Source organism: Petaurus breviceps, unplaced genomic scaffold (genome assembly GCF_028583685.1).
Source record: "Petaurus breviceps papuanus isolate PSGF00001 unplaced genomic scaffold, PetGlider_PUasm1.0 91133, whole genome shotgun sequence".
Lineage (NCBI taxonomy): Eukaryota > Metazoa > Chordata > Mammalia > Diprotodontia > Petauridae > Petaurus > Petaurus breviceps.
The window spans coordinates 27,792,181-27,816,165 of record NW_027187419.1 but is presented as its reverse complement, the minus strand read 5'-3'; the positions used below and the strand labels follow the sequence as shown (position 1 = coordinate 27,816,165).

The window sequence follows — 23,985 nt, the reverse complement described above, 5'->3', positions numbered from 1 at the left end:
CCTTCCTTCCTTCCTTCCTTCCTTCCTTCCTTCCTTCCTCCCTCCCTTCCTCGATTCCTTCCTTTTTTTTCTCAAAATACTATCTTCTATATTACCATTGAAGTTGTTTGGGAAAGTTTGTACTTGCTAGAGATAAAGATAAGAGATAGGGATTAGAGCTGTGATTTTATTGCTTTTGGTAATTCCCTGGATGTGGAAACTCTTGAATTAATGTAGGCAGACACCTCCTTTGCAGTCTTAGAGAGTTGCCCAGAACGTTGCTCAGAGATTAAATGACTAGCCCAAGGTCATACAGCCAGTAGGTATCAGAGGTAGAACTTGAACTCAAGACTACCTGGCTCTGGGGATGGTTCTCTATCTATGACACCAGCTGCCAGAAATAAATGGAATGAGAGAAGACTCTTGCTCCAGGAGCTTGGATAAATTGGGCAATCACAATGGTAAGAGTAGGTCACAATAATTCCTTCATTATCCCCTAGTGACTTTCTCAACAAATAGTGAGCTTTCTGCTGCCCGGACACTCCCCCAAGTCTGAAATGCAGCCCCTCCTCACTTCCATCTATGGGGATATACTAGCCTCTTTCAAAATTAATTTGAAGCACTATCTCCAACATTATATATACACACAATAGATACATGATAATATAATACTATATATATATTGCATTGTTATACATAAAACATAGTATTACTATATGCACATATAGTATACATAGATCATATGCATGTATTTATGGTATAGTATACATACATATCCAGAAATATGCAGATTTTATTTATATATTACAATGTAACTATGCATTATATAACATATAAATAAATTATCATAAAAACAATATATACACAGTAACATAATACAATATATACAATACATCGTAACTGTTACATATTACATATATGTATATATAACATGCCACCTGCTCCAGGGTTACTGCCTTGTTCTGACAGAGGGCTTGTGAAACTCAATGAAACTATGAGCAATGCTGAATACAGTTACCCATGATATAGGTAGGTCATAGTGGAGAGTTCTGACTAAAGGTGTTCCACTGAAGAAAGAAATGGCAAACCACTCCATTATCTTTCCCAAGAAAACCCCATGGACAGTGTTGATGTGCTATGGTTTACAGAGTCATAAAAAGCCGACTGAACAACAAATATAGTATATTATATGTATGTGTGCTATGTATATGTAGTATATATGTATACACATATATTATACATAGTCATATGTGTATATGTTGTAATTCCCCTCCCCTGTTCCCTTCCCCAAAGTAAGTTCCTGGAGGACAGGAACTGCTTCATTTCAATCTTTGTTTCCCAAGAAGCTGGTATGGTACCCAGCACATAACAGGTACTTAATAAATGTTCCACTTAGCACCCCCATCTCATTCAGTCCCCAGCCCACTGTAGTTGGAAATATGAAGTCAGGGGAGGCTCAGCTATGTGAATATGAGCAGCTCAACCTTTTTGAACCTCATCTGCAAACTAGAGATACTTACCATATCTCTGCTTCACAGAATTATTGTAGGGAGAGGTAATACAGGCAAAGCACATTTTAAACCTTAAAGTTCTATACAAATAGGACCTATTATTATTGTTATTGAAAAAAGGGGGCTTGACACAGGGGATGGATAGTCCCCTTCAGAACCATGAAGATAAGGGCTATGTACTTCCTCTGAAATATACTGGTTTGTGTGACTCTGGGCAAGTGACTTAGCCTCTTAGGGTTCTGGGCAATATTCAAGACTATGAACTTCAGGGAAGGTTGCCCCCTGCGTGGGGTGGGGGTGGGGTGAGGGTTGCCTCATCCAACGGTTCTCTATACTAATGAAATCACAGCTCTAGTCCTTAATCTCTTATTGGAAATTTTAACATACTATGAGATGTAACATAATTCTGTCTTCTTTTACCTAGTTCTAAAAAAAAAAAAGATCATAACTAAGAAGCAAAAATTTGAGAAACAAAAGCAAAGGGTTATTTATGTATTGAGTAGGTTGGGTTATGTAGGGAATTTTGCCCAAGGTAATTTTTTTTAAAGATGAAAAGGTGGGAGAAGCATTGCTTTGAAAAGTAAACCATTTATTTTCTCTTATGGATAATATGAAGGCTTCTGCTGTGACCTAGAAGATCGAATGTAATTACATTATGTTGTATATATTTGCTCTACTGTTTTACCTGTCCCAAGGGCAACATAACAGTATATCCAGAGAGACATCTTGACAGAATTAACTGTTTAATGGCTGGCTGGTGGATTACTGGAGGCCTAGAAAGTCTCAAGAATGTGAGAAGAGTGTTCTGAACTGGATGCTTAGTGGAAGAAATGATGACATCAACATATCCTCCAGAAAAGACAACATCAACACATCCTCCAGAAGGAATGGAATGGGGTTCAGTGTGAGAGAGCAAGGGAACAGGAAGCTGGGTAAAGCTTCTAGGAGGAAGGATGCAAATGAGTTAGAAACTAACATGATCATAAATGATCAAGAAATGAGAACTGGGAAAGAGAAGGTACAAATGATCCTTAAACCAGACCCACTTTGGGGGTGGGAGGGCATGCATAAAAATACTGAGAGGCAGTGTGGCTAGTGATAGGGGCAGGAAGGCCTAGAGTCAAGTTCTGAGTTCAAACTCTGCCTTTTACACAAAGGATCATGAACTCATAGACCAAGACCTAGGAGGAACTTCAGAGCAATTCGGTCCAACTCCCTCATTTCAAAGATGAGGAAACTTAGCCCCAAGGAGGTCATACTAGTCTTGTGACCATGAGCTAATCACTTGACCTCTCAGTACCTCCAGGCAGCTCTCTAAGATAATAAGGTACAGAGAAGTTGCTTATCTGTACCTATGAAGGTACTCCATACTGCAAGTTCCCCTATACTTGTTAAAGTAGACAGAGTTAGGTCTAGATTTAAATACTTTTGTGTATGTGTATGTGTATGTGTGTGTGTGTGTGTGTGTGTGTTTGTGAATGAAACACTATTTACCATTCACCTCATTGGTCCTTATTTTCTTTTTAAAATTATTTTTAATTTTATTTTTCATTGGTCCTTATTTTCTTCCTTTGTGAAATGAAAGGCTTAGAACAGACGTTCTCTATCATCCCTTCAAGTTCTAATTTCCTGGGAGTAACTGTGATTGGGGAATCAGGAGATCTGTGTTCTCTGCTGCCAGGTTACCTGGGGGCAATTCATTTTATAACTCTTAGCCTGGGTTTCCACAATAGTAAAAATATGAGGATTTGAGGAGTGCAGGGGAAACATAGGGGAGTGATCTAGATGACCTGTCCAGTTCTGACATTCTAAAACTCTGATGTTGTTGCAATGGGGGTGGTGGTGGTGGTGGTGGAGGATGATCAGAGGAGTTCCCTAAGCAGCCCCCTTCTACATTGTGAAGTCCTATTTTGAAATCTGCAGAACTACGCAAGTCTCCTAATGGTTATCTTGCAGCCACTGGCGTGGGGAGGGCTTGAGGTGAGAGCAGACTGGACTAGGGTGAGGTGTGGTTCAAGTTTGCTACTGCTGTTCTTCAATACACAGCCCCTTCTATTGCTTCAGGAGCAGGAACCCATGAGGCTCCAGGAGGTAGTAACAAACAGGAAACTCTAATGGGGGAGCTGGAATCTATCGCCATCAGGCTGCTGCTGAGACTGTGGTTATTTATGGCAAACTGGACACTAGTAGCTACTCCAGAATTATGCTAAAGACCCAGTTCTTACTGGAAGGGCTTCTGATGTGAGCAAGATAGACAAAACAGTGCAACACACACACACACACACACACACACACACAGAGGAACACTTCAACCAACCCAGAAGGTGGCTGCATTACAAAGGTGAAAAGGCCCCAGAGGTTTTTCTTTTCCTGGGGAAAACAGTTAACTTGAAGACTTTCCCTGAAAGCAAAGCCACTGTAGGCTGGTTCCCGGAAGATGTGAGTTCCCAGGGAGTAAACTAATGTTTAATTTAGCATAAGAGAATGTTCAGTTTCTCCTCTCTGAAGAGGCTGAACCTACAAACTCTGCTATAATCAAACGTCCTAGTAAAGTAAAATGGGGTTTTTAGTGATCTAAGGATTAGGTCTGGCACCCAAATTTCCACATTACTTCTGCTTTTCACAACAAGGCTGACTGGTAATTTGTGACCTTGGTTTTTGTAGGTATCTGTACTTTGAATTTTTGAAACACATTTTTTTTTTGGGGGGGGAACCTCAAACTGAGATAATACTCTGAGTACACATTTGTTTTTTTTTCCTCTGTGAAATTATATGGTACAATGTGATAATCTTACAAGCATTAGCAGGTTTAGCAAGTATCATTGCACTCTTGCATGCAAAAACAGCTAGATTTCTCAGATGCTACCACAAGAACACTACTGTGTTTTAAATGAGACTCCAGAGACCTCCAGAAATGAATAGGAGACACAAGCATGGCCAATCCAAAGACACTGTTGTTTTCTATTGTATTCTATTAAACAATTTCTTTGCACCCCTTGTTACTGTAGTCTCAAAGAGATTCTACCATGTCTACACATTTCTGGTAAGTTCATCATACTTTTTGCCCTGAGTAATTTTGGGGAGGGGTGGTGGTGGAGGGAGGGAACAATTAAATTTTTGTTCAAATCAACTGTAATCACCTGAAAAGAGTTTGTTATAAAGGAGGAATTCACAGAATCACAGGATTTGAGAGTTTGGAAAGAACTCCAATGATCATCTAGTACAATCCATATATAAATGAAATATCCCACTATCACATACCAGTTAAGTGGACTTCCAACTTTGCTTGGAAGACCTCTAAGGATGGGGGGGGGACCCTTTCTCTAGAAGCAGCTTATTCTGCTTTGAGGCAGCTATAATTGTTTCCTGCCATCAAGCCTCAATGGGTCTTACTTGCAGCATGTTTACCCTTTGCTCCAGTTTCTGCCCTCTAGGGCTCAAGAGGCCAAGTCTAATTTCCACTCTACAGTGAAATCCCTACAAATATGTGAAGATGCCTACCATGTCTATCTGTCCCTCCCTTCCCTCACCTTGACTCTTCTTTTCTCCAGGCTAAACATGCCCACTTACTTCAACTGATCTCCTATGCCATGGACTCAAGGCTTTTCACCAGCCTATCATGCTTAAACATCTCCTTAGGTTATTAATATCCTTAAATTGTGGGGCCCAGAAGAGGTCTGACAAGGGCAAAGTACAGAGGGACCATCACCTCCCTGGGCAGCTGGGTGGTGCAGCTAGAACGCAGAGACTGGAGGCAGAAAGACCTGAGTTCAAATGAAGCCTTAGATACTTACTAGCTATGTGCTCCTTAACTAGGCTTATCCATTCTTTACAAAACTCCCGGGGCAGCTAGGTTTTGAAATGGATAAAACACAGGATCTGGAGTCAGGAAGACTCATCTTTCTGAGTTCAAATCCAGCCCCAGATATTTACTAGCTGTGTGAGCCTGGGCAAGTCACTTTCACCCTGTTTGCCTTACATGTAAAATGAACTGCAGAAGGAAATGGCAAGCCACTCCAGTATCTTTGCTAAGAAAACCCCAAATGGGGTCACAAAGAGTTGGACAGGGCTGAAACTACTGAACAACAAATTACCTCCCTATTCCTCCATATGTCCCTCTTAAGCCAGTCCAAAGTTGCATTAGTTTTTTTTGGCAGTTGCTTGTCAATGCTGAGTCATAAATTGCTTGCAATCTACTAAAATCCCCAATCTTTTTCAGAATGACTACTGTTAACCATGAGTCCTCCATCTTGTATTTTGCATTTATCACTATTCATTTTCTTCTTATTAGATTCAGCCTAATGCTCTCCTGTCACAACCCATTTGGTTCCTGACCCTGACATCAAGTGTGTTAGTTCTCTCTCCTGACTTTGTTAGCTGCAGATTTGATGAGTATACCATATAATGCATTTATCCAAGTTACTGATAGAAGTTACAAGGAAAAGAAAAAGCCTAGGGACATGCACAAATCCCTGGGGGGGGGTACTCCACTGGAGACCTCCTGCTGCTCTGACATTGACTCATTAACAACTATTTGGTAAATTGGGCCATCCAATTTTTCTGATTGAATTTTAGCCCAATTCACATTGTTTTTCTTCTCCACTTGAATAATATGAGATACTTCATAAAAAGTTTTTTTAAAATCCAGGTAAACTATATACACAACATTCAGCTCATCTAGCTCGGCAATCATTTCATAAAAGGCAAATGAGGGTAGTCTTGCATGGTGCTTGATGAAGCCATGCCTGGTACTTCGTAATCCTTGCTTACCTTTCTCCTTTGCTAACCATCTCTTTAATAATGTGCCCTAGAAAGTTCCCAGGAAATGAAGTCTAACTCACCGGCCTCTGGTTTGCATAATTTGCCCTTTTCCCCTTTTATGAAAATCGAGACATTTGCCTTTCTCCTTCCTTGTGCTACCTCTGCTATTCTCCATAATCTTTCAAATAAAGTTATCCCTTCCACATCATGACTTTCACCATTGCAGTTTTGATATATTGTGGGTCGGGATAAAAAATTAAATGGGAATTTGGGAGGAGTTTTGCGGGAGTCACGGAAGACACGCAAAGGCCAGTGGATGACACAGAGCCTATGACCAAACACTTGACCCAATTTTACAATAAGGTACTGTAAACACCCATAAAAGAAAAAGAAAAAAAAATTCAGACTCCTCTAGTATGAAGAGAGGGTCAAAAAAATTTTACGAGGATTTTCCAGATTGCAAAGTCTCCCTGCCCCTAATTTTCGATGTGGAAGGAATAACTATCACTGACAGTGGCTTGGCAATGACCTGCCAGTCTGTTCAGGACCTGAGGATGTAGTCCTTCTGGCCCAAATATTGATTTCCCCAAGAACAACTAAGTGCTCTCTTATCTTCTTATCTTGGGTATCAACTCCCTTTTAGTCATTTTGGTGTGTTCATCTCCAGTGTAAACGTCATTCTCCTTTGAAGAAGAAATAAAAATAGAATCAAAATTAAGTACCTTGGTCTTTGTTGCCAGTTAACACTGTCCCATTGACATGCCTTGTTCTTTCTTTTTTGAGTTTTATTTGTGTTAGTTTAAAACCCAACATGAAGGGAAGGTAACTATGTTACCAAGAAAAAGATCATTTAAAATTTAAAAAAGTGAATGAATGGTTCCATACTGTTTCAGAAGCCTGAAGTAATAACTCAGTATTTGAAGACAATAGAGAAAAATTATTCTTAACAAAACAAAACAAAAATTAGTTCAGTTTCAATTGGCCTAAAAATCATTATTAGTGAGCAAAAAAAAAAATCCAGCTGAATTACGATCTTTTGACAATGTTCTTTGCCTAATTAGATTTAGTGTCTCTATTCCCTGGCTCACTTACACCACTTTGAATACCTAAGCTAATGACTGCTTCATATAAATACTCGACTTATGACTAAGAGTTATCAAAACTCAGAAAAATTACTTGGACGCTTCGTCAACATCTTCCTCATGTTTCTTCCTGAAATTAATACGTCATGTGGAGTTAAGCAAAGCAGGGATAGCTAAGGACCACATCAAGGCACGGAGCTTTCAACACTGGCACTGTCAGACTACAGCACAGGGAAAACTGGTTTTTCCGGCTCATTAGCCGGGGCTAACTTACTGATAACTTTTCAATGTGAGAATGAATGAGCTTTCTGGTTTTCAAAAAGGGTAAGAACAGGGGCCCCATAAATTGCCAATTTTATGCAAATAGAGATTGTTCAGTCTCCTTAATGATTCAAAGAGCTAAGCATTTAGGATTTGGTTTTCCTTGAATCACCCACACTGGTTTAGATACAGTCACAATTTACCAGAACATTGACAATTTGACCCTTTCTTTTGGCTCTAAGAGCCTAGTGGACACCCACAACTAGGTCTTTTGCTTATGCTGGAATGAACCCTGAACTGAGATTTAAGAGACTTAATTTTTAGTATTTGTATCCCCACTGGCTAGTACTTGACAAATAAAACTAACAGTAATACTAATGGCATTTATAATAACTCTTTAAGATTTACAAAGTATTCTTACAAATATTATCTCATTTTATCCTCACAACAAACCTTGGAGTTAGGTGCCATTATTATTCCCATTTTACAGATGAGGAAGATGAGGCAGACACTTTAATGACTTTACTAGAGTCACACAATTATTAAGTGTCTAAGGCATAATTTGAACTCAGGTTCTCTTGATTCAAGGTCCAACATTCTATATTATCTGGCATCTTAGTAGTATAAGCTGCTTAATAAATGCTTGTTGATTGATTATCTAATTTCTACTAACTGGATGACTTGAGATGTCATTTAAGCTCTCTGTGTCTCTCCATTTCTAAAATGAAGAAATTTCCTGCATGGTTCTCCTCCATATCTAACCTTTTGTTAGTCTACGCAAATGTTCTACATCTAGAATTACAGCATCTTAAGGCTGGAGTCCTTAGATGCTACCTAATATGTGTGCCAAGCGCTCTGTAAACTTTAAAGTAAAATATAGATCTGAACTATTATTGTATTTTTATCATTTCTGAGGTGTCATACCTAATTCATAGATAGATGAAACTTTCCTGAATATCAGCAATATATTGAGTTATTAAGGGAACCTAGGCAGCATGGGATGAATCCAGGAACATGCTAGCAAATGTTTAACAACTGACTCTCTCATTAAAAAAGTGCTCACATGTGACACTTTTAAGTTTAATCTTCATTATTAACATTTTTTTCCACCACTTTTTAAAGTGTAGAAATCAACAAAACAAAAATCATGTCCTGACTTGTAGTTTGCTGATTTTGTTTTTTATTTTAATTTTTTATTCATTTTGAACTTAAATACAAAAAAAGAACATTTCCATGTATACCGCACATAAAGAGAAGAATCAATATAAAACCACAAATTTCCATTTCAGACTGTTTACTTTTTTTAAACTATGTAATAAATGCTACACATTGTTTTCAAAGCTACCCTGCTTTTCTGTGCTTCCTTCTAAGTTGTTTTTTCTCTACCATGTACTTCTTATTTATTTTTCTCCCTTCCTCCTCACTCTGAATGTGCTGATTTCTGAGGTATAAATGTTAACATGGACAATTTAACAACCAGTTGTCTTTAACCAGTTCGAACTGGCTCCAGTATGTTCCTGGATGCATAATTGGGTAAAGAGCCATGCCTTCCCATAAACACCTTTTGATGCTATTGTTACAGAGAGAATACCTACTGGGCCATGGCCCAGTATGGAAATTCTTAAGTTCTGATTAAATCTTTAAGGAAGCAATATCCCATAAATTCCTCAACTTTAACATTTCTGTTTTTTCTCCCTCAATCCCAAATGCATACACATGCCCATGTCTAGACTCTTTCTCTCCAAATGTCATTTATATGTGGCTTTAAGACATTTGCTAAATTCAGCAAAAGCCACAGGGAAAAGTATACCACTAACCTAATCATCTGCCTAATACCCAGAGGCTAGACAGAGCTCATGCTAATGTCAAGAGGAAGAATGAAAGAACTATTCTCCCCATAGGAATGGGACAGAATTTGTTCTTGGGTTCTTTCTTACCTTTCTCTCAGAGATGGGTAGGAACGTTTACTATCTGGCAGACATTTTTAATTCACTTATGACTTATAGATCATAGTAATATATTCAAACTGTACATGAACTTGGTCTATACAAAGGATCCAGAAGGGAGAAGAGAAGAAAATCTTTTTTTTCCTCTCCTTTACCTGTCACATTTCCATGCCTTATGAAATCTGAAGGGCACAGAACTGGGTCAATTGGCCCACTACCGAAATTAAATTAAACCTGAGGTATAATAAGACTCCTAAAGGATCATTAGCATATTGGTGTTTAAAAACTGATCTGAATCAGAAAGGCCATCTGGAAAAACAATTTATTGGTGTTTTTTCTTGGGGAAAAAAAAGGTTTACAAGAAAAGAAAAAGGAAGCAGAGTTGTCCACTTGGAACATTAGTTTCTGCGATGAGAGAGTTGTCCATCCACAGAGAAAGTTGGCCTAGCAATGGAGGTACTTTGGGGGCATCTTAAGAGCAAATTTTGATAGTTCTTTTGATTTCTCTTCTGTTTCTAGTAAGCATAATTTCATGTTAATCCATCTCCTTTCTATGTCAAAGGTCATGTCATTCATGTTCATAGCCTGCTATAAATTGCAGCTGTGTGCAAAAATCAAGGCATGCATTACACACTCAAAGAGAGGTAAGCTAGGATATTTGGGCAGGAGTCTGGGAGATGCTCTTCTGTGGGGGGATGTGAAATCTCTTTTCAAGTAGGTGAAGGAAGATTATATTATTAGTTCAAAGGAAAGTATTTTGATGATTTTTCAATACCCAAATGCCATTTTTTTTACTTTAGAATGTATTAATACCTACATTTGCATTTTCGGAGTTTTTCAAAATGCTTCCACAGAAGAGATTTCATTTGAGCCTCATAACAAGAGGCATCATGGCGTAGTAAACTGAGGGCTAGCCTTGGAATCATGAAGACCTGGATTTAAATCTCACCTCTGACACATACTAGCTGTATGACTCTGGGCAATTTAGTCACTTAACCTCTCAGGGCCCCAGGAAACTATAATTATAAGTTGCAAGATAGTTGCCATCTACACTGGTAGAAAGAGCTTCTTCTTAGGCCACTCTCGATAGCAGTAAAAGCCTGGGTCTATTCAGAACAACACAAAACAAACCTCCCCCAAAACAACCCATGCTCAAACACAAAAACCACTCTCTGATGAGGGCAGGAAACAGTGACTTGTTCAAGAAATAAGTGACTTGTTCAAGGCCCTGCAGCTATTACGTAGGCAAATATGAACTAGAACTTGGACATTTTGCTGCTTATTGTACTAGATTATATTGGTTTTCTGTATTTGCCATATGGTTGATGATCAAACTCCACTATGACTCCTGTTCAGAGACCTTCAATAGCTACCTCTTTCCTATGATATTAGATCATAGAATCTAAGAGTTGGAGGACCTTTAGACACTATTTAGTCCAACTCACACCCAAAGCATGATTACCATCCAAATTTGCTAAAAATTTAATTTCAGCCTCCATTTGAAGATGATCAGTCATATAAAACTCACTACTCTCAAAACTCCATTCCATTTTGGGGAAGCTCTAATTATTGGGGAGGTTTTCTTTAGTTGAACTTCAATCTGTCACACTGTACTACTTCTGCCTTCTGGAAACAAATAGGAAAAAACATTAAAAAGCAAAGTAAAACTCCAACAACAACAAACTAAGCCCTCTTCCGCATGTCAACCCTCTAAATGTTTAAAGACAGTTGTCATGTTTCATGCTACATCTTTTTTTTTTTTCCAGATCAAAACATCCACAATTCCTTCAACTGATTTTTGTATGACAGTTTCCAGTCTTCTGACAATCTTGCTCACCCTCCTTTGGCACACTCCATTTTGTCAATGTGCCTTGTAAAATGTGGCAGTTAAAAATCTTAATTTCTCTGCGTAGCCTTCAAGCCTCTGTGGACTACCCTTAAGCCAAATCTCAAAAATTATCTTTTATTACCACAATCTCAGTCCTTGTCCGTGCTTCCTATATCCCATAAACATATGATAGTTATTTCTCATTTTTATGCCTTTGCTCAGATTTCCCCTTATTTCTCTTATGTTTTTTTGCTTTTCCTATCCAAATTCTACCCATCCTTCAAGGCCAATCTCAAATTTATTCATTTGTTCATTCACTTATTCAGTAAGTATTCACAAAGCAGCTACTCTGTAAAGCCCTTTATAACCAGTCTAGTCCTCAAATATATGTAACATACACTCAATTTTGCACTTATTGAAATGCTCACCTATGCTATTTGTTGTTGTTATGTATTGATCTTGTCACTCCTATTAGATTGTAAATTCCTTTAGGACATGAAATTCCTTAGTTTTCTTCTGTAGCCCCCAATTAGCCTAGCACAGGACTGAGATAAAATTCTAAATTAGAAATAAAACAGTAAGCCTATATCATGTAAAATGCCCTTAACTTAAAATATATGGGGAATGCGGCCTGCTTATAAATAAGCATGCCACAAGCTAGACTATAATGGGAGCCAAGTAGTCTAGGCAAAGCTCACCAGGAACATTTGAAGGGAAGTCCATTAGTGATTCCTTAATTCTATAGATTGGTTGATTGAATCAACAAAGGAGTTGAATCAAACAAAGGGAGTAAGATTAGACCAAAGGGGGAAAAAGTAGAAATCCTGGTTATGTAGTGCTATGATCTATTCTAACAGAATATGTGAATGTGAAGAAAATGTGAAGAGTCTTTTTCCAGAGAACATTAAGAATGCTTCTATAGGCAACTAGGTGGTACAGTAGATAGAGATCTGGACCTAGAATCAGGAAGACCTGAATTTAAATCCTGCCTCACATACTTACTAGTCATGTGACTCTAGGCAGGTCACTTAATCTCTGTCTGCCTTAATTTTCTCAACTCTAAAATGGGAGTGATAATAATAGCACCTACTCAGGTGGACGGTACCAAAATGGTGGAGTAAAAGCAGGAACTTGCTTGAGCTCCTGCTCCAGCAACCTATAAAATATGACTCTAAACAAATTTTAGAGCTATAGAACCTGCAAAGTAACAGAGAGAAACAAATCTCCCACTGAAGGCAGCCTGGCAGGCTGACAGGAAGGGTCTATTGCACTAAGTTGGAAGCTGAGGACAGTCCTGCATGAGGGCCCAGACCCAGGGTGGCCCTGACCAGTGGCATAGACCAGCTAGAGCAGACTTTAGGAGAGTGAATCACTAGCAGCTGTGGTGGTTCCCAGAATTCTCAATCCATAAAAGCCAAAGAGAAAGTAAAAGGTAATGTAGAACCCAGCTGATCCAGGGTGACAGAAGAGAGCTGTCCAGCCCCTGCCCCTGGGGCAGTGGAGATGACTGCAGCTACAAGTGCTATAGTTGCTGCTGCTTCCAGCTCCTGGCCTACATATTGTAGGTGGACTAAGTGACTGTCCAGAGGACATTTGCAGGAATCTCTCTGCTGGCATTGAGGCAGGATTCTCCTGCTTTACCCTGCTTGGATTTGGGTTGCAGTCTTGGATGGTGGTCCTGGGGTGAGGAGCACTGGTGTGGCAGAGTTTGTTAAGGCTGTGGAGAGAAAGTCCTCCTCACAGTTCTGAGGCAGTGCCTGGAAAAACTGACAACAGCTGCGCAAAACCCCAGCAATTTGGGACACAGCACTCTCCACTCTGGAAGCAGAGTTCTACCATGGCAAAGAGCTCAAAGGTCAAGTAATTGGCTGACAAGATAAACAAACAGAGGAAGCTCCATCAGACTATAGAATCCGTTTTTGGGGACAAAGAGGATCAAAGCATAGAACCAGAAGAAGACAACACAGTCAAAACTCCTGCATCAAAAGCCTCCAAGAAAAATATGAACTGATTGCAGGCCAAGCAGGAGCTCAAGAAGGATTTTGAAAATCTAGTAAGAAAAGTAGAGGAAAAAATGGTAAGAGAAATGGGAATAATGTAGGAAAATCATTAAAAACAAGTCAACAGCCTGAATGAAGAAAATAACACCTTAAAAATAGACTAATTCAAATGGCAAAAGAGTCCCAAAAAGCCAAAAAGGAGAAGAATGCCTTAAAAAGCAGAACTGGTCAGATGGAAAGGGAATTTCAAAAATTCATTGAAGGATAATTCCTTCAAAATTAGACTGGAGCAAATGGAAGCTAATGACTTTATGAGAAATAAAGATACTATAAAACAGATCCAAAAGAATGAAAAAATAGAAGGCAATGTGAAATATCTGAATGGAAAAACCACTGACCTGGAAAATAGATCCAGGAGAGATAATTTAAAAATTATTGGATTACCTGAAAGCCATGATCAAAAAAAGAGCCTAGACATCATTTTTCAAGAAATTCTCAAGAAAATTTCTATGATATTCTAGAACCAGAGGGCAAAATAGAAATTGAAAGAATTCACTGATAACCTCTTTAAAAAGATCCCAAAAAGAAAACTTCTAGGAATATTATAACCAAATTCCAGAGTTCCCAGGTCAAGGAGAAAATATTACAAGGAGTCAGGAAAAAACAATTTGAGTACTATGGAAACACAATCAGGGTAACACAAGATCTAGCAGCTTCTACATTAAGGGATTGAAGGGCTTGGAATATGATATTCTGGAGGTCAAAGGAGCTAGGATTAAAACCAAGAATCACTTACCCAGCAAAACTGAGTATAATAATTCAGGGGAAAATATGGACATTCAATGAAATAGAGGACTTTCAAGCATTCTTGATGAAAAGACTAGAGCTGAACAGAAAATTTGATTTTCAAATACAAGAAGCAAGAGAAGCATGAGAAGGTTAACAGGAAAAAGAAATCATAAGGAACTTATTGAAGATGAACTATTTACATTCCTACATGGCAAAATGATAATTGTAACTCATGAGACTTTTCTTAGTATGAAGATAGTTGAAGGGAATATATATATGTATGAGGGTATATGCTTCTGTATATATGTGTGTGTGTGTGTATGTGTACATGTATACATAGAGGGCACAGGATGAGTTGAATGTTAAGGGATGATATCTAAAAAATAAAATTAGGAAGTGAGAGAGGAGTATATTGGGAAAAGGAGAAAGGGAGAGATAGAATAAGGTAAATTATCTCACATAAAAGAGGCAAGAGAAAACTGTTACAATGAAGGGGAAGAGCAGAAAGGTGAAAGGGAATGAGTCAACCTTATTGTCATTGGATTTGGCTTAAGGAAGGAATAACATACACACTCAATTGGGTATTTTACCCTACAGGGAAGTAGAGGAGAAGGGGATAAGAGGGGGATGATAAAAGGGAGGGCAGATTGGGAAGGGGATAGTTACAAGCAAGCACTTTCAAAAAGGGACAGAGTCAAAGGAGAAAATAGAATAAATGGTGGGTGGGATAGGATAGATGGAAATAGTTAGTCTTTCAAATATACCTACTATGGAAATGTTTGGTGTAACTACACATGTACAACCTATATTGAATTGCTTGTCTTCCCAGATGGGGTGGGTGAGGAGAGAAGAAGGTAAAGAATCTGGAAATTAAATTTTTAAAAACAAATGTTAAAAATTGGTTTTTACATGCAACTGGGAAATAAGATATACAGGCAATGGAGTATAGAAATCCATCTTACCCTACAAGAAAGTAAGGGGGGGTGGGAGAGGACATAAGAGAGAACAGATTGGGGGAAGGGATGTTCAGTATGCTTGCTATATTGGGGTGGGGGAAGGGAAGAGACAGGGAGAAAAATCTGTAAATAAATTTATAAAAAAAATAATAGCACCTACTTGTAGGGTTGTTGTGAGGTTCAAATAAGATACTATTTGTAAAGGGCTTAGCACAGTGTCTGGCACATTGTTAGTGATTAATAAATGTTTGTTGACTGATGTGCACACATGCCTCACAAACTCCCATGTGTATATCACTTGTTTGTGTGTTCATGCTATACTACCTGTATGTGTATAACTTCAATGAGTGCTCCATGTGTATGTTTTCTGTGCATATTCACCCAACCTATCTATTTATGTATTCCATGTGTATATATGTGGTTCCAATGAGTATATATCCAATAAAAAATTGCACATGAACATAAAAAAGTGCTTCTGTAAATCTTCGGTTTAACTGTGCTTGTGCAGAGCACATGGGATGGACTTCCCTTCCAAGTTACAATATTCTTTGAAGTTAAAAATTATCTAACTAAAATGGAGGAAACTATTTTCATCCAATTTATGTGTCAGAGCTAAGAATATTAAAACTCCATTGCTTTGTTATTCCCACTGAGCTCTAGAGTAAATCATAAGACAAAGTGGCTTGAAACTGAGAATTCTATGAAAGTTGCCTAGTTGTTCAGCAAAGTGGGTAGAGTGCTCCTCTGAAGTCAGTAAAATGTGGGCTCAGATCCTACTTATGATGTCCCATCTGCTGTGTAGCTGTGAACAAATCACAGCCTCTCTGGGTCATCTGTAAAAATGGGAATGATAATACCTATAATATCTACCTCATGTGGTTGTTGTGAGGCTCAGAGAAATCGTGCATGGAAAGGCATTTCACAACCTTATATACAGTGTTATGTAAATGTCAGTTGTTATTAATTGTTTTTACTATTTGTTGCTGTAGTAGTAATAACTGAAAAGATTTCAGAGGAAGCTGATGCTTTCTGAAAGTCAACACTGAGCTAAACAAGCATGAGTCTAACCTGTTGGCTTTTAAGTTGTCATTTAGAAAAGGGCTTCCTCTGGTTTCCCAGGGCAAGATTCTTCTTGATTTCTGATAAAGGAAAATACTGTTCTGGGTCTTTTACCTTTGTGAGATCTTATAATTCCTAGGTAATTGAAAAAAGGGATAAGAATGTCCCTTGTAGATAAGAATACTCTCTTCCTAACTCTGTTCCATGAATCTCAACAAAAAAGGTCAGTTTTTTAGGAAATGTCTGCTGCATCTCTGTAATGTAAGTGTTCCTATTGGTGTCTTAGAAAGGAAATTTGTCACTGTGGCAGCTCCAGACACCCAGACTGAGCTGGGCTGTCCCTGGACTCTGTACAGGCCTCCCTGCTTGGCCTTCCAAGTAGCTCCCCTAGCTTTGACTTGTCCATTGGAAACTTGATTATCATCAAATAAAAATAACCAAGGAGTCCTGGCAATGATTTAACTTGTTTGACATTCTCAAGCTAACAATTAACGTTTTAGGCTATTGTGAACAAAATATTTAACTTTCCCAGGCCCATTTGTGTAAACGACCTTTCTAATATTCCTTAGAAGCAGTAGCATTTGCCTATCAGGACTATTTGTACACACCCTTTCAGGCTCTTTAGTAAAGCCTCTGTGCTATAATATGTGCCTGTCAGAGATCATGTTTTCTGAGACCCCAACACATTGCTAACAGCAGTCGCACATTGTAACTAGGATTTACTAGGGCCTTTAAGAGCGCTCTAGTGAATTGATATGTCTCCTGATAGCCTTATCTTGACAACCCTGAATCTGAAATGGCAACAGCTCTATTGAAAATAAAAGTTATTTTATTATTAGGCATGGACAAACTAAAATTTTAGTATACTGGTCAAACACTGAAGAAGAAACACTTTTTATAATCAAAAACAGTGCCTTGCACAGGACGTTCTCACAAAGGTGAGTTCATTTGACCCTCTTAAGAAGGTAAGAAAGTAGGATAATAGATTTAGAGTAGAAAGATTTCAGAAGTCATCAGGTTCAATCTCCTCATTTTAGGACTAAGGAAGTGGAGGCCCAGAGGGCTCAAGAGACCTGCCTAAGGTCACACAGGTAGTAGTGGAGGAGCCAGAATTTGAATTCAGGTCTTCTGATTCCAAATACAGCACTCCCACGGTACCATGATGACTTTCAGAATGACTGTCCTCATAATTACAGATAAAGAAACCAGAGTACAAGGAGTAACCTGCTTGAAATCATAGAGCTAGTTAGTGCAGAGCAAGGACAAGAACATAGGTCTCCAAACACAGTATGGTAGTCCTTTTCACCCGCACTATGTTAAGAGGTTGATGATTGTTCCAAGGATGACTTAGAATCACTTATCCCTCCTAGCCAAACAGCCCACACATAAGGAGAAAAATATCTACCCAAAGCAAGAGAAAGATTAGCAATGGCCAACAATAGCTCCAAAATGATGCTGTTTCATGGACCAGAAATTATTTAATGCCACAAACTTTTACTTAGATTTAAACATATTTAATCCACAATTTTAATGACATGATTATTAGTAGTATCATAGCCTCAATTCATTTTTTGGACCTGAAGAACTTCTGAGAGCAAAACTCCCATTCCTGATTTTTTTTTTTGCTGTAGAAGGCTCCCTTCTGAACTTGTATTTCAACTATATGAAGATTTTTGGTTGAATGAGGGCTCCAGGCTGTAGCTCTCAATTTGTACAGAATTATATAGGGATTGGGGATTATATTGTACTGTCCCTACAGCTTTATCTGTTGGAAAGGATGGAGACTAAGTACCCATCTGTAGTTGAATAGTAGCACCCAGATCCCAGGCCACCACAGGGAACAGTGAGTTTTCTTTTTATACTCATTCACTCATCCCTTCTTATTTACAGAAAATATTTATTGAGCACTTGCAAGGGGCAAAGCACCCCAAGGAGGTACTGTGGGGATACTGATGCTTTTATATTGAGGACACTAAAATGTATTTCACTGAAGATCAGTATCCTCATTAATGCTTTCCTCCAAAAGCTGCTTTTGGACTTTTATGAGCACATAGTTCTTATGAATTAACTAGAAAAATTGAACACATCCAGGCCACATAAATCTGCATACATCTAGGATGTCAATCATTTTAAGAGTTTGGACACACATACTGAGGGGGAAAAAGGACATTTTTAAACTGGGACTTTCTGAGAATAAAGGTTAGCCTAGCTTAGCTGACTACAGATTTAATCTGCCCAGTGAATGAATCACTCCCAAATGACTTGGCCTCTCCTTGGACACAATGTTATCAGGTTAATACAGCACTTACATCCCCATCTCTATATACCATGCTGAGTAATGGAGTACCAAATTTAGAAGAACAAAACCGAAATGGAATTTCCAATAACCAAAGGTGGGGAGGACAAACCCCATGGTGCATCACATTTTCATTGAAAACCAACCAGTAAGAAAACTTAAGAAAGGCCCTTAAACCTCCTTTCACTCACTCTTCTAACTGTACCTTTCAGGAAACTTTTCCAATTCTTTGTGCTCAAGGAGGACGCATATTTGGAAAAGACAAAATAGATTCACTCTTAGGAAAAAGAAGTGAGTACTATAGTCAGATAGTTCAGCTGAAGCAGAGTATCCTTTCCTGGGGCTCCCTAGGAACACTGAAAGATTTTAGTAATCCCATAAGCTCATTTCCTTTTTCATTGCCAAATACTAGGAGAAAAGATAGCATTTTTGCTGGGTTCTACATCCAATTCCCAAATCATCTATCCTTTTCTAATGGAAAGCAAAAACTCCTTCATAATCATTTAGGAAGAAGGTTTTGGAGAAATCACTACCAAGGCAGGGATTTTTCAGGTTTCCTAAAAAATTCCCAAAAAATAATTTCCCTCCCTCTCCAGTGATGGTACAGAGGGTGGAGACTAGTCTATTCTACTGTCTGTTGGGATGGGTGTCTCATTCTTGATGGATCATACATAAGGCACACTGATTAGGACACTAGACAGCACACAAAGCTGTATTCTGAGGAGACTTGAAGACAGATTATAAATTTACTGTAGGAGACAATCAATGCATTTAGATATTCTAGGCCCCAAGATGCCTGTGACACATACACATAAATACAAACCCTATTCTTTTTTCATTGGTTCAATGAAGCCCTCCAGCCTCTTCCAACCCCCACCTTCCATTACTCACTTCATATTTCATATGAAATATTTTATCATATTTCATATTTTCTTGCACAAACCAAATTCCTCTTACCCTCTGAGGGATCCTGATTCACTGGCTAGTGATAAAGCAGGTGGTGGAGGGAAAGGAGAACTAAAGCTGATGAAGGAAAATGAACCCAGGAGATCTAAACACTAAATATATATTATACATAGATCTCTCAGTAATGTCAAAATGCCAGATCCCCCCACAGCAAAATTTGGAGAGAGTGAAAATTGAGGTGACAATGGGCCCCTTGAATACTTCAGGGGCTGCTTAGGCAGTTGTATCATATAATAATAATTAATAATAATAGCTTGCATTTATAGAATACCTACTAAGCTACTTTACAATGATCTCATTTGATCCTCAAGACAGCCCTGGGAGGTAGGTACTATTGTTATATCTATTTTATAGTTGAGGAAACTGAGGCAGGCAGTGGTTAAGTGACTTGCTCAAGGTCACACAGCTAGTATCTAATGCCATATTTGAACTCAAGTCTTCCTGAATCCAGAACCAGTCCTGTATCACTAGCTATCATGGCTGCCACCTATAGCTCCCAGACCCAAAGCACATTGTCTGGGCCATTCAACAGGTGACTTGCATCTGCCTTCTCATCCATTCCAGTGGGCTTCCTGAATACTTTAGAGTTGGCTTACTTGGCCATTTCCTGTGGCTGGCTTTCATTAGAGTTGGCTGAGGCTGAATTGAGCTATGCTGTGTGAACAGATGCAAAGCATCAGTGGCATAACAGAACTCGGGGATGCTGTGGGATGGGGCGCCACTTTCCATTCAAGGACTGCTGACCAGCTAGCTACATGTATGTGGGCAAAGCCATACACACGACTAGAGGTCAGGTGACTGTGACTGGCACCAAGAGCCAATGATTAAAAAGATCCTCCCTCTGGGACAGGGTGTGTCTGTGCAGCTGGGGAAGAATTCCAGGCCAGAAACTTAATCAGACCCTTCAAGTATGATATCCTGTCTCTGGGAGCGGCCAACAACTGGGTACTTCTTTAGAAGATGTTGTGCAAATACACCTTTGTTCATGTGTATACTGATGAAGACAGGTTAGTCAACTATAATTTCTCAGGGATAGTGGAGGGGGCTCATTTGTCCATAGCAGGAAAGAAAACAGGCAGGATCTAGGGTAAATTAAGCAAGAGACACCAAAGAAACTAAACCAGAATCAAACTTTTCTTCTATTTCAAAACCTCCTATTCCATTTTTGGGAATTTTTCACAGGACTCTTGTCTGAAAGGAATTAAATATGTGCTCTGTAACTACAGATAGCCACAGATATCCTCAAAACTGAAAGATATGGGGCACTCTGAGAAGAATTCACAGAACTAAAATGGGATAGAGGTGACCAATGTGTACTTTAAAGCAAATGAATGGCGTCAGGCCTAAAGGTGTTTCAAATCCAACCTCATGGTATATGCAATGAAAAGTGCCAACTGGCATAGAGACATAGTTGTGATAGAGGTTTGACCAGGCCTTCCTTGCCAGGTTCAGCCTGCTTCTGCATTCCATGAACTCCAAAGATGCCTAGAAAAGATGCATGGATTCTGATAGGGAGGTCATCTATAGGCAGAAGAAACCACGTGAATATCAATGTACATGACAGGTGATATATCAAAACCATCTCATTCTTAGCTTTTGAAGGGAAGACTCCCCATCAGACTGCCAATGGATCGCCATTTCCAGCACATACCCAATGCTACCAAAGACCATCGGATTCTTGTGAGAACGAATAGGAGAGTGTTGCTTACCGCAATCAGGGCTGAGTTCCTCTGGTCCCCAGTAGCTGAAGTGGGAGGTGGCTGCTGCTGGTGCTGCTCGCCATTGATCCCACTCCCACCAGAGTTACTGCCATTGTTGAGCAGGTGCTGGGGGTGGTGGTGATGGTGGTGGTGGTGGTGATAGTCTGGTGGAGGCGGTGGGGCTGGCGTTGCTGCTGCTGCTGCTGATGTTGGAGGAGGAGGAGGAGCGGCAGTGGAAGGAGGTGCTGCAGTGGCCGTGGCATTGGCATTAGCCTTAGCGTGTTTGCCACCCTTCCTTGAACCCTGACCATGCTGTACAAGACTCAGGAGCTGCAAGGTGCTCTCCCGTTCTCGGTCCGAGCTTTCCGCTCGACCTCGCTCATAGCGTCCCTCACAGCTTAGGTGATGCTGGCGGCAGATGGCGATGCGGGCACGCAGACGTTCCACAATAGCACTGTGTACTCTGGGGGCAACTGAGCCTCCTCCAAGGAGCCCTGCCCCAGGAGCCCCCCCTAACCCACCTGCTGGGGCCTGAGGGGGAGCCGTGTCCCCCATCCTATTGGCCACAATGATTGCTGCCTCTGGGATATTATGGTGGTTAACTCTGGCTAGTGCTGGAAACTTGTGTTTTCAATAATAATAATAATAATATTAGTATTAACAATAATGATGTAGACTCTTTTCAGTGCCACATGTAGAGTGAGTACATTTGGGGAAATTGAGGCTTGGAAGAGGAGTGAAGTTAAGGAGTGGAGGAATAGCCTCGTGGAAGAAGGGTGGGGAGGAAGCCAATTGGACAGGCTAAGTAAGATGACAACAAATCCTAATCAACTTACTCTAATTGCATCTGACAGCTCTGGAGAAGTTGGGCAGAGTTGAGAGATTTTTTTTTTTTTAACCAGGCTGACAAGAGCCACTGCGTACTTTGCAAATGTTATAGGATACAGGGTTTAGCTATAAGGACTCAGGAGTTGTCAAGAGAAAGCAAGACAGAAAGGAGTTGAGGGAGAGAGAGGTTAATCAAGACTTGAACTCCCCCCAACCCCCTTACCTAGCTGTTTCTGATATTTCTTTACGGGGAAATTTCAGCAAAAAAGCACAATGCAAAGCTGCCTGGATTCATGGCCTCACCACGGTCACTTTTTCTCATGTTTTTTTTTTTTTTTTAATGTGCTGCCTTTTGAATAGAGTTTAGAAGCCAAGGATCACAATGTGCCAACAGGAACTACTGTCTTTTTGGTTTTAATTTCTTTTTTTCTCCCCCTCCTCCCCTCTTTGCTCCCTATGTTTCCTCCTTGTTCGGTTACTGTCGCTGCTGCAACAGAGCTCCTCTATTTCGTCTCCCCCCAAAAAGAGGGAGACAGTTTCTCGGTTGTTCACAATGTCAATAACTGGACTTTCAGACCATGCTCTTTTCTTCCGCGAATCCAGCCACTGGTAAGTGCCTCATCTCTTGTAAGGTTCCCTTTCCTTAATGAAAGCAATCTAAAGTAGCTAGCCAGGAAGATCACTTAGCGCATTGCTTTCCCGCTTATGCTGCTGTTCCCCACCCGGGCTCTATTCAGACACAGTATCAACAGAGAACAACTCTTCCCAGAGTAATTTACAAATGATAGTCCAACTTACAAACTTCCAGCGTATTGCACCAAGTAACGTCCAGTCACTTTCCTTTCTGTTTTTGTACATTCCATCCCCGGCCAGTTGATCTGCGGGGTTGGGACTCGCAATGACCAATGTGAATCTCTTGGATTGCTCCGATTTATATATGGAAAAAAAAAAAAAGTAGCTGGTATTTTCCTTTCTCTTTCTCCCCTGTTGTTGGTCGCTTTGCTGACACTCGCTCCACTGCCCGGAGTCACGGAGATACACAGGCTTTCATTGTGCTCGGATAGGAGAGAAAGAGAGAGAGTGAGACAGAGAGAGAAAGAGAGAGAGCCAGCAAAGCTGCAGAGGGGGGGGGGGGGGGGGGGGGGGGGGGAGGTGGTGTATGAGGAGGAGAGGGAGGGGGAGGGAGAGCAAGCTTATTTGGAGACTCCCTGGTGGATGGCTGGTGCCACTGCACCAGTGAGTAATTAATTGGAGATGGGCAGAGGGGAAAGAGGAGCACAGAGGGCCTCCCAGTGGCAGAAGAAGTAAATCAGAAAGAGCTGTTCTTGGATGCTTAACTGAAAGGATTCTGGTGGGGAAAAACTAGGGAAATTCCCCATCCTCTCTCCTACTAGCTCATCAGCTCTAAATATTGAAGAAATTCCCAGTCAGGGAATATGTTCTCCATTTCAAACTTTGATCTTCCCTCTGAGGGTTCCATTTTCATTTTTTAATTATGTTGTAAGGGGAACTATTTAGTAGCTGCCACATGGTGACACGGACTAGGACATCTAAATCACTGACACTAAGAACAGCCACTGTAGGTTATAAGCTCTTGGAAGGCAGGTGTTGTGTGTATAGATCAGTCTAGGGAGCAACACAGGGAAACTAACATTTAGTAAAGTGTTTTATGAGTGATCATTAAATAGGCTTATCCATTCCTTACAACTAAGAAGTAGGGTGGCTAGGTATTGAAGTGTATAGAGCACTGGGTCTGGAATCAGGAAGACTCATCTTTCTGAGTTAAAATCTGGACCTCAGACACTTACTAGCTGTGTAACCTGGGAAATTCACCTAACTCTGTTTGTCTCAGTTTCTTCATCTGTAAAATGAGCTGGAGAAGGATATGGCAAGCCACTCTAGTACCTTTGCCAAGAAAAATCCAAATGGGGTCACAGAGTCAGATAGGACTGAAAAAAAAACTGAACAACTCAACTAAGAAGTAAACTACTGTTCTTTGTAGTTCATGAGATTGCTGTGTGAC

At 39.9% G+C, this 23,985-nt stretch overlaps 1 protein-coding gene across 1 annotated transcript in view; it reads right to left on the bottom strand.

The window, feature by feature from the left end:
• The window catches only part of MAML2 (mastermind like transcriptional coactivator 2), a 439,594-nt gene extending 416,499 nt beyond the window's left edge, over window positions 1–23,095 (bottom strand). Inside the window, exon 1 of the mRNA XM_069079875.1 lies at window positions 21,144–23,095. Within this exon, the coding sequence (XP_068935976.1) occupies window positions 21,144–21,689 (546 nt within the window). The 5' untranslated portion in view covers window positions 21,690–23,095. The remainder of the gene's footprint in view (window positions 1–21,143) is intronic.
• Between the last annotated feature and the right edge of the window lie 890 nt (window positions 23,096–23,985).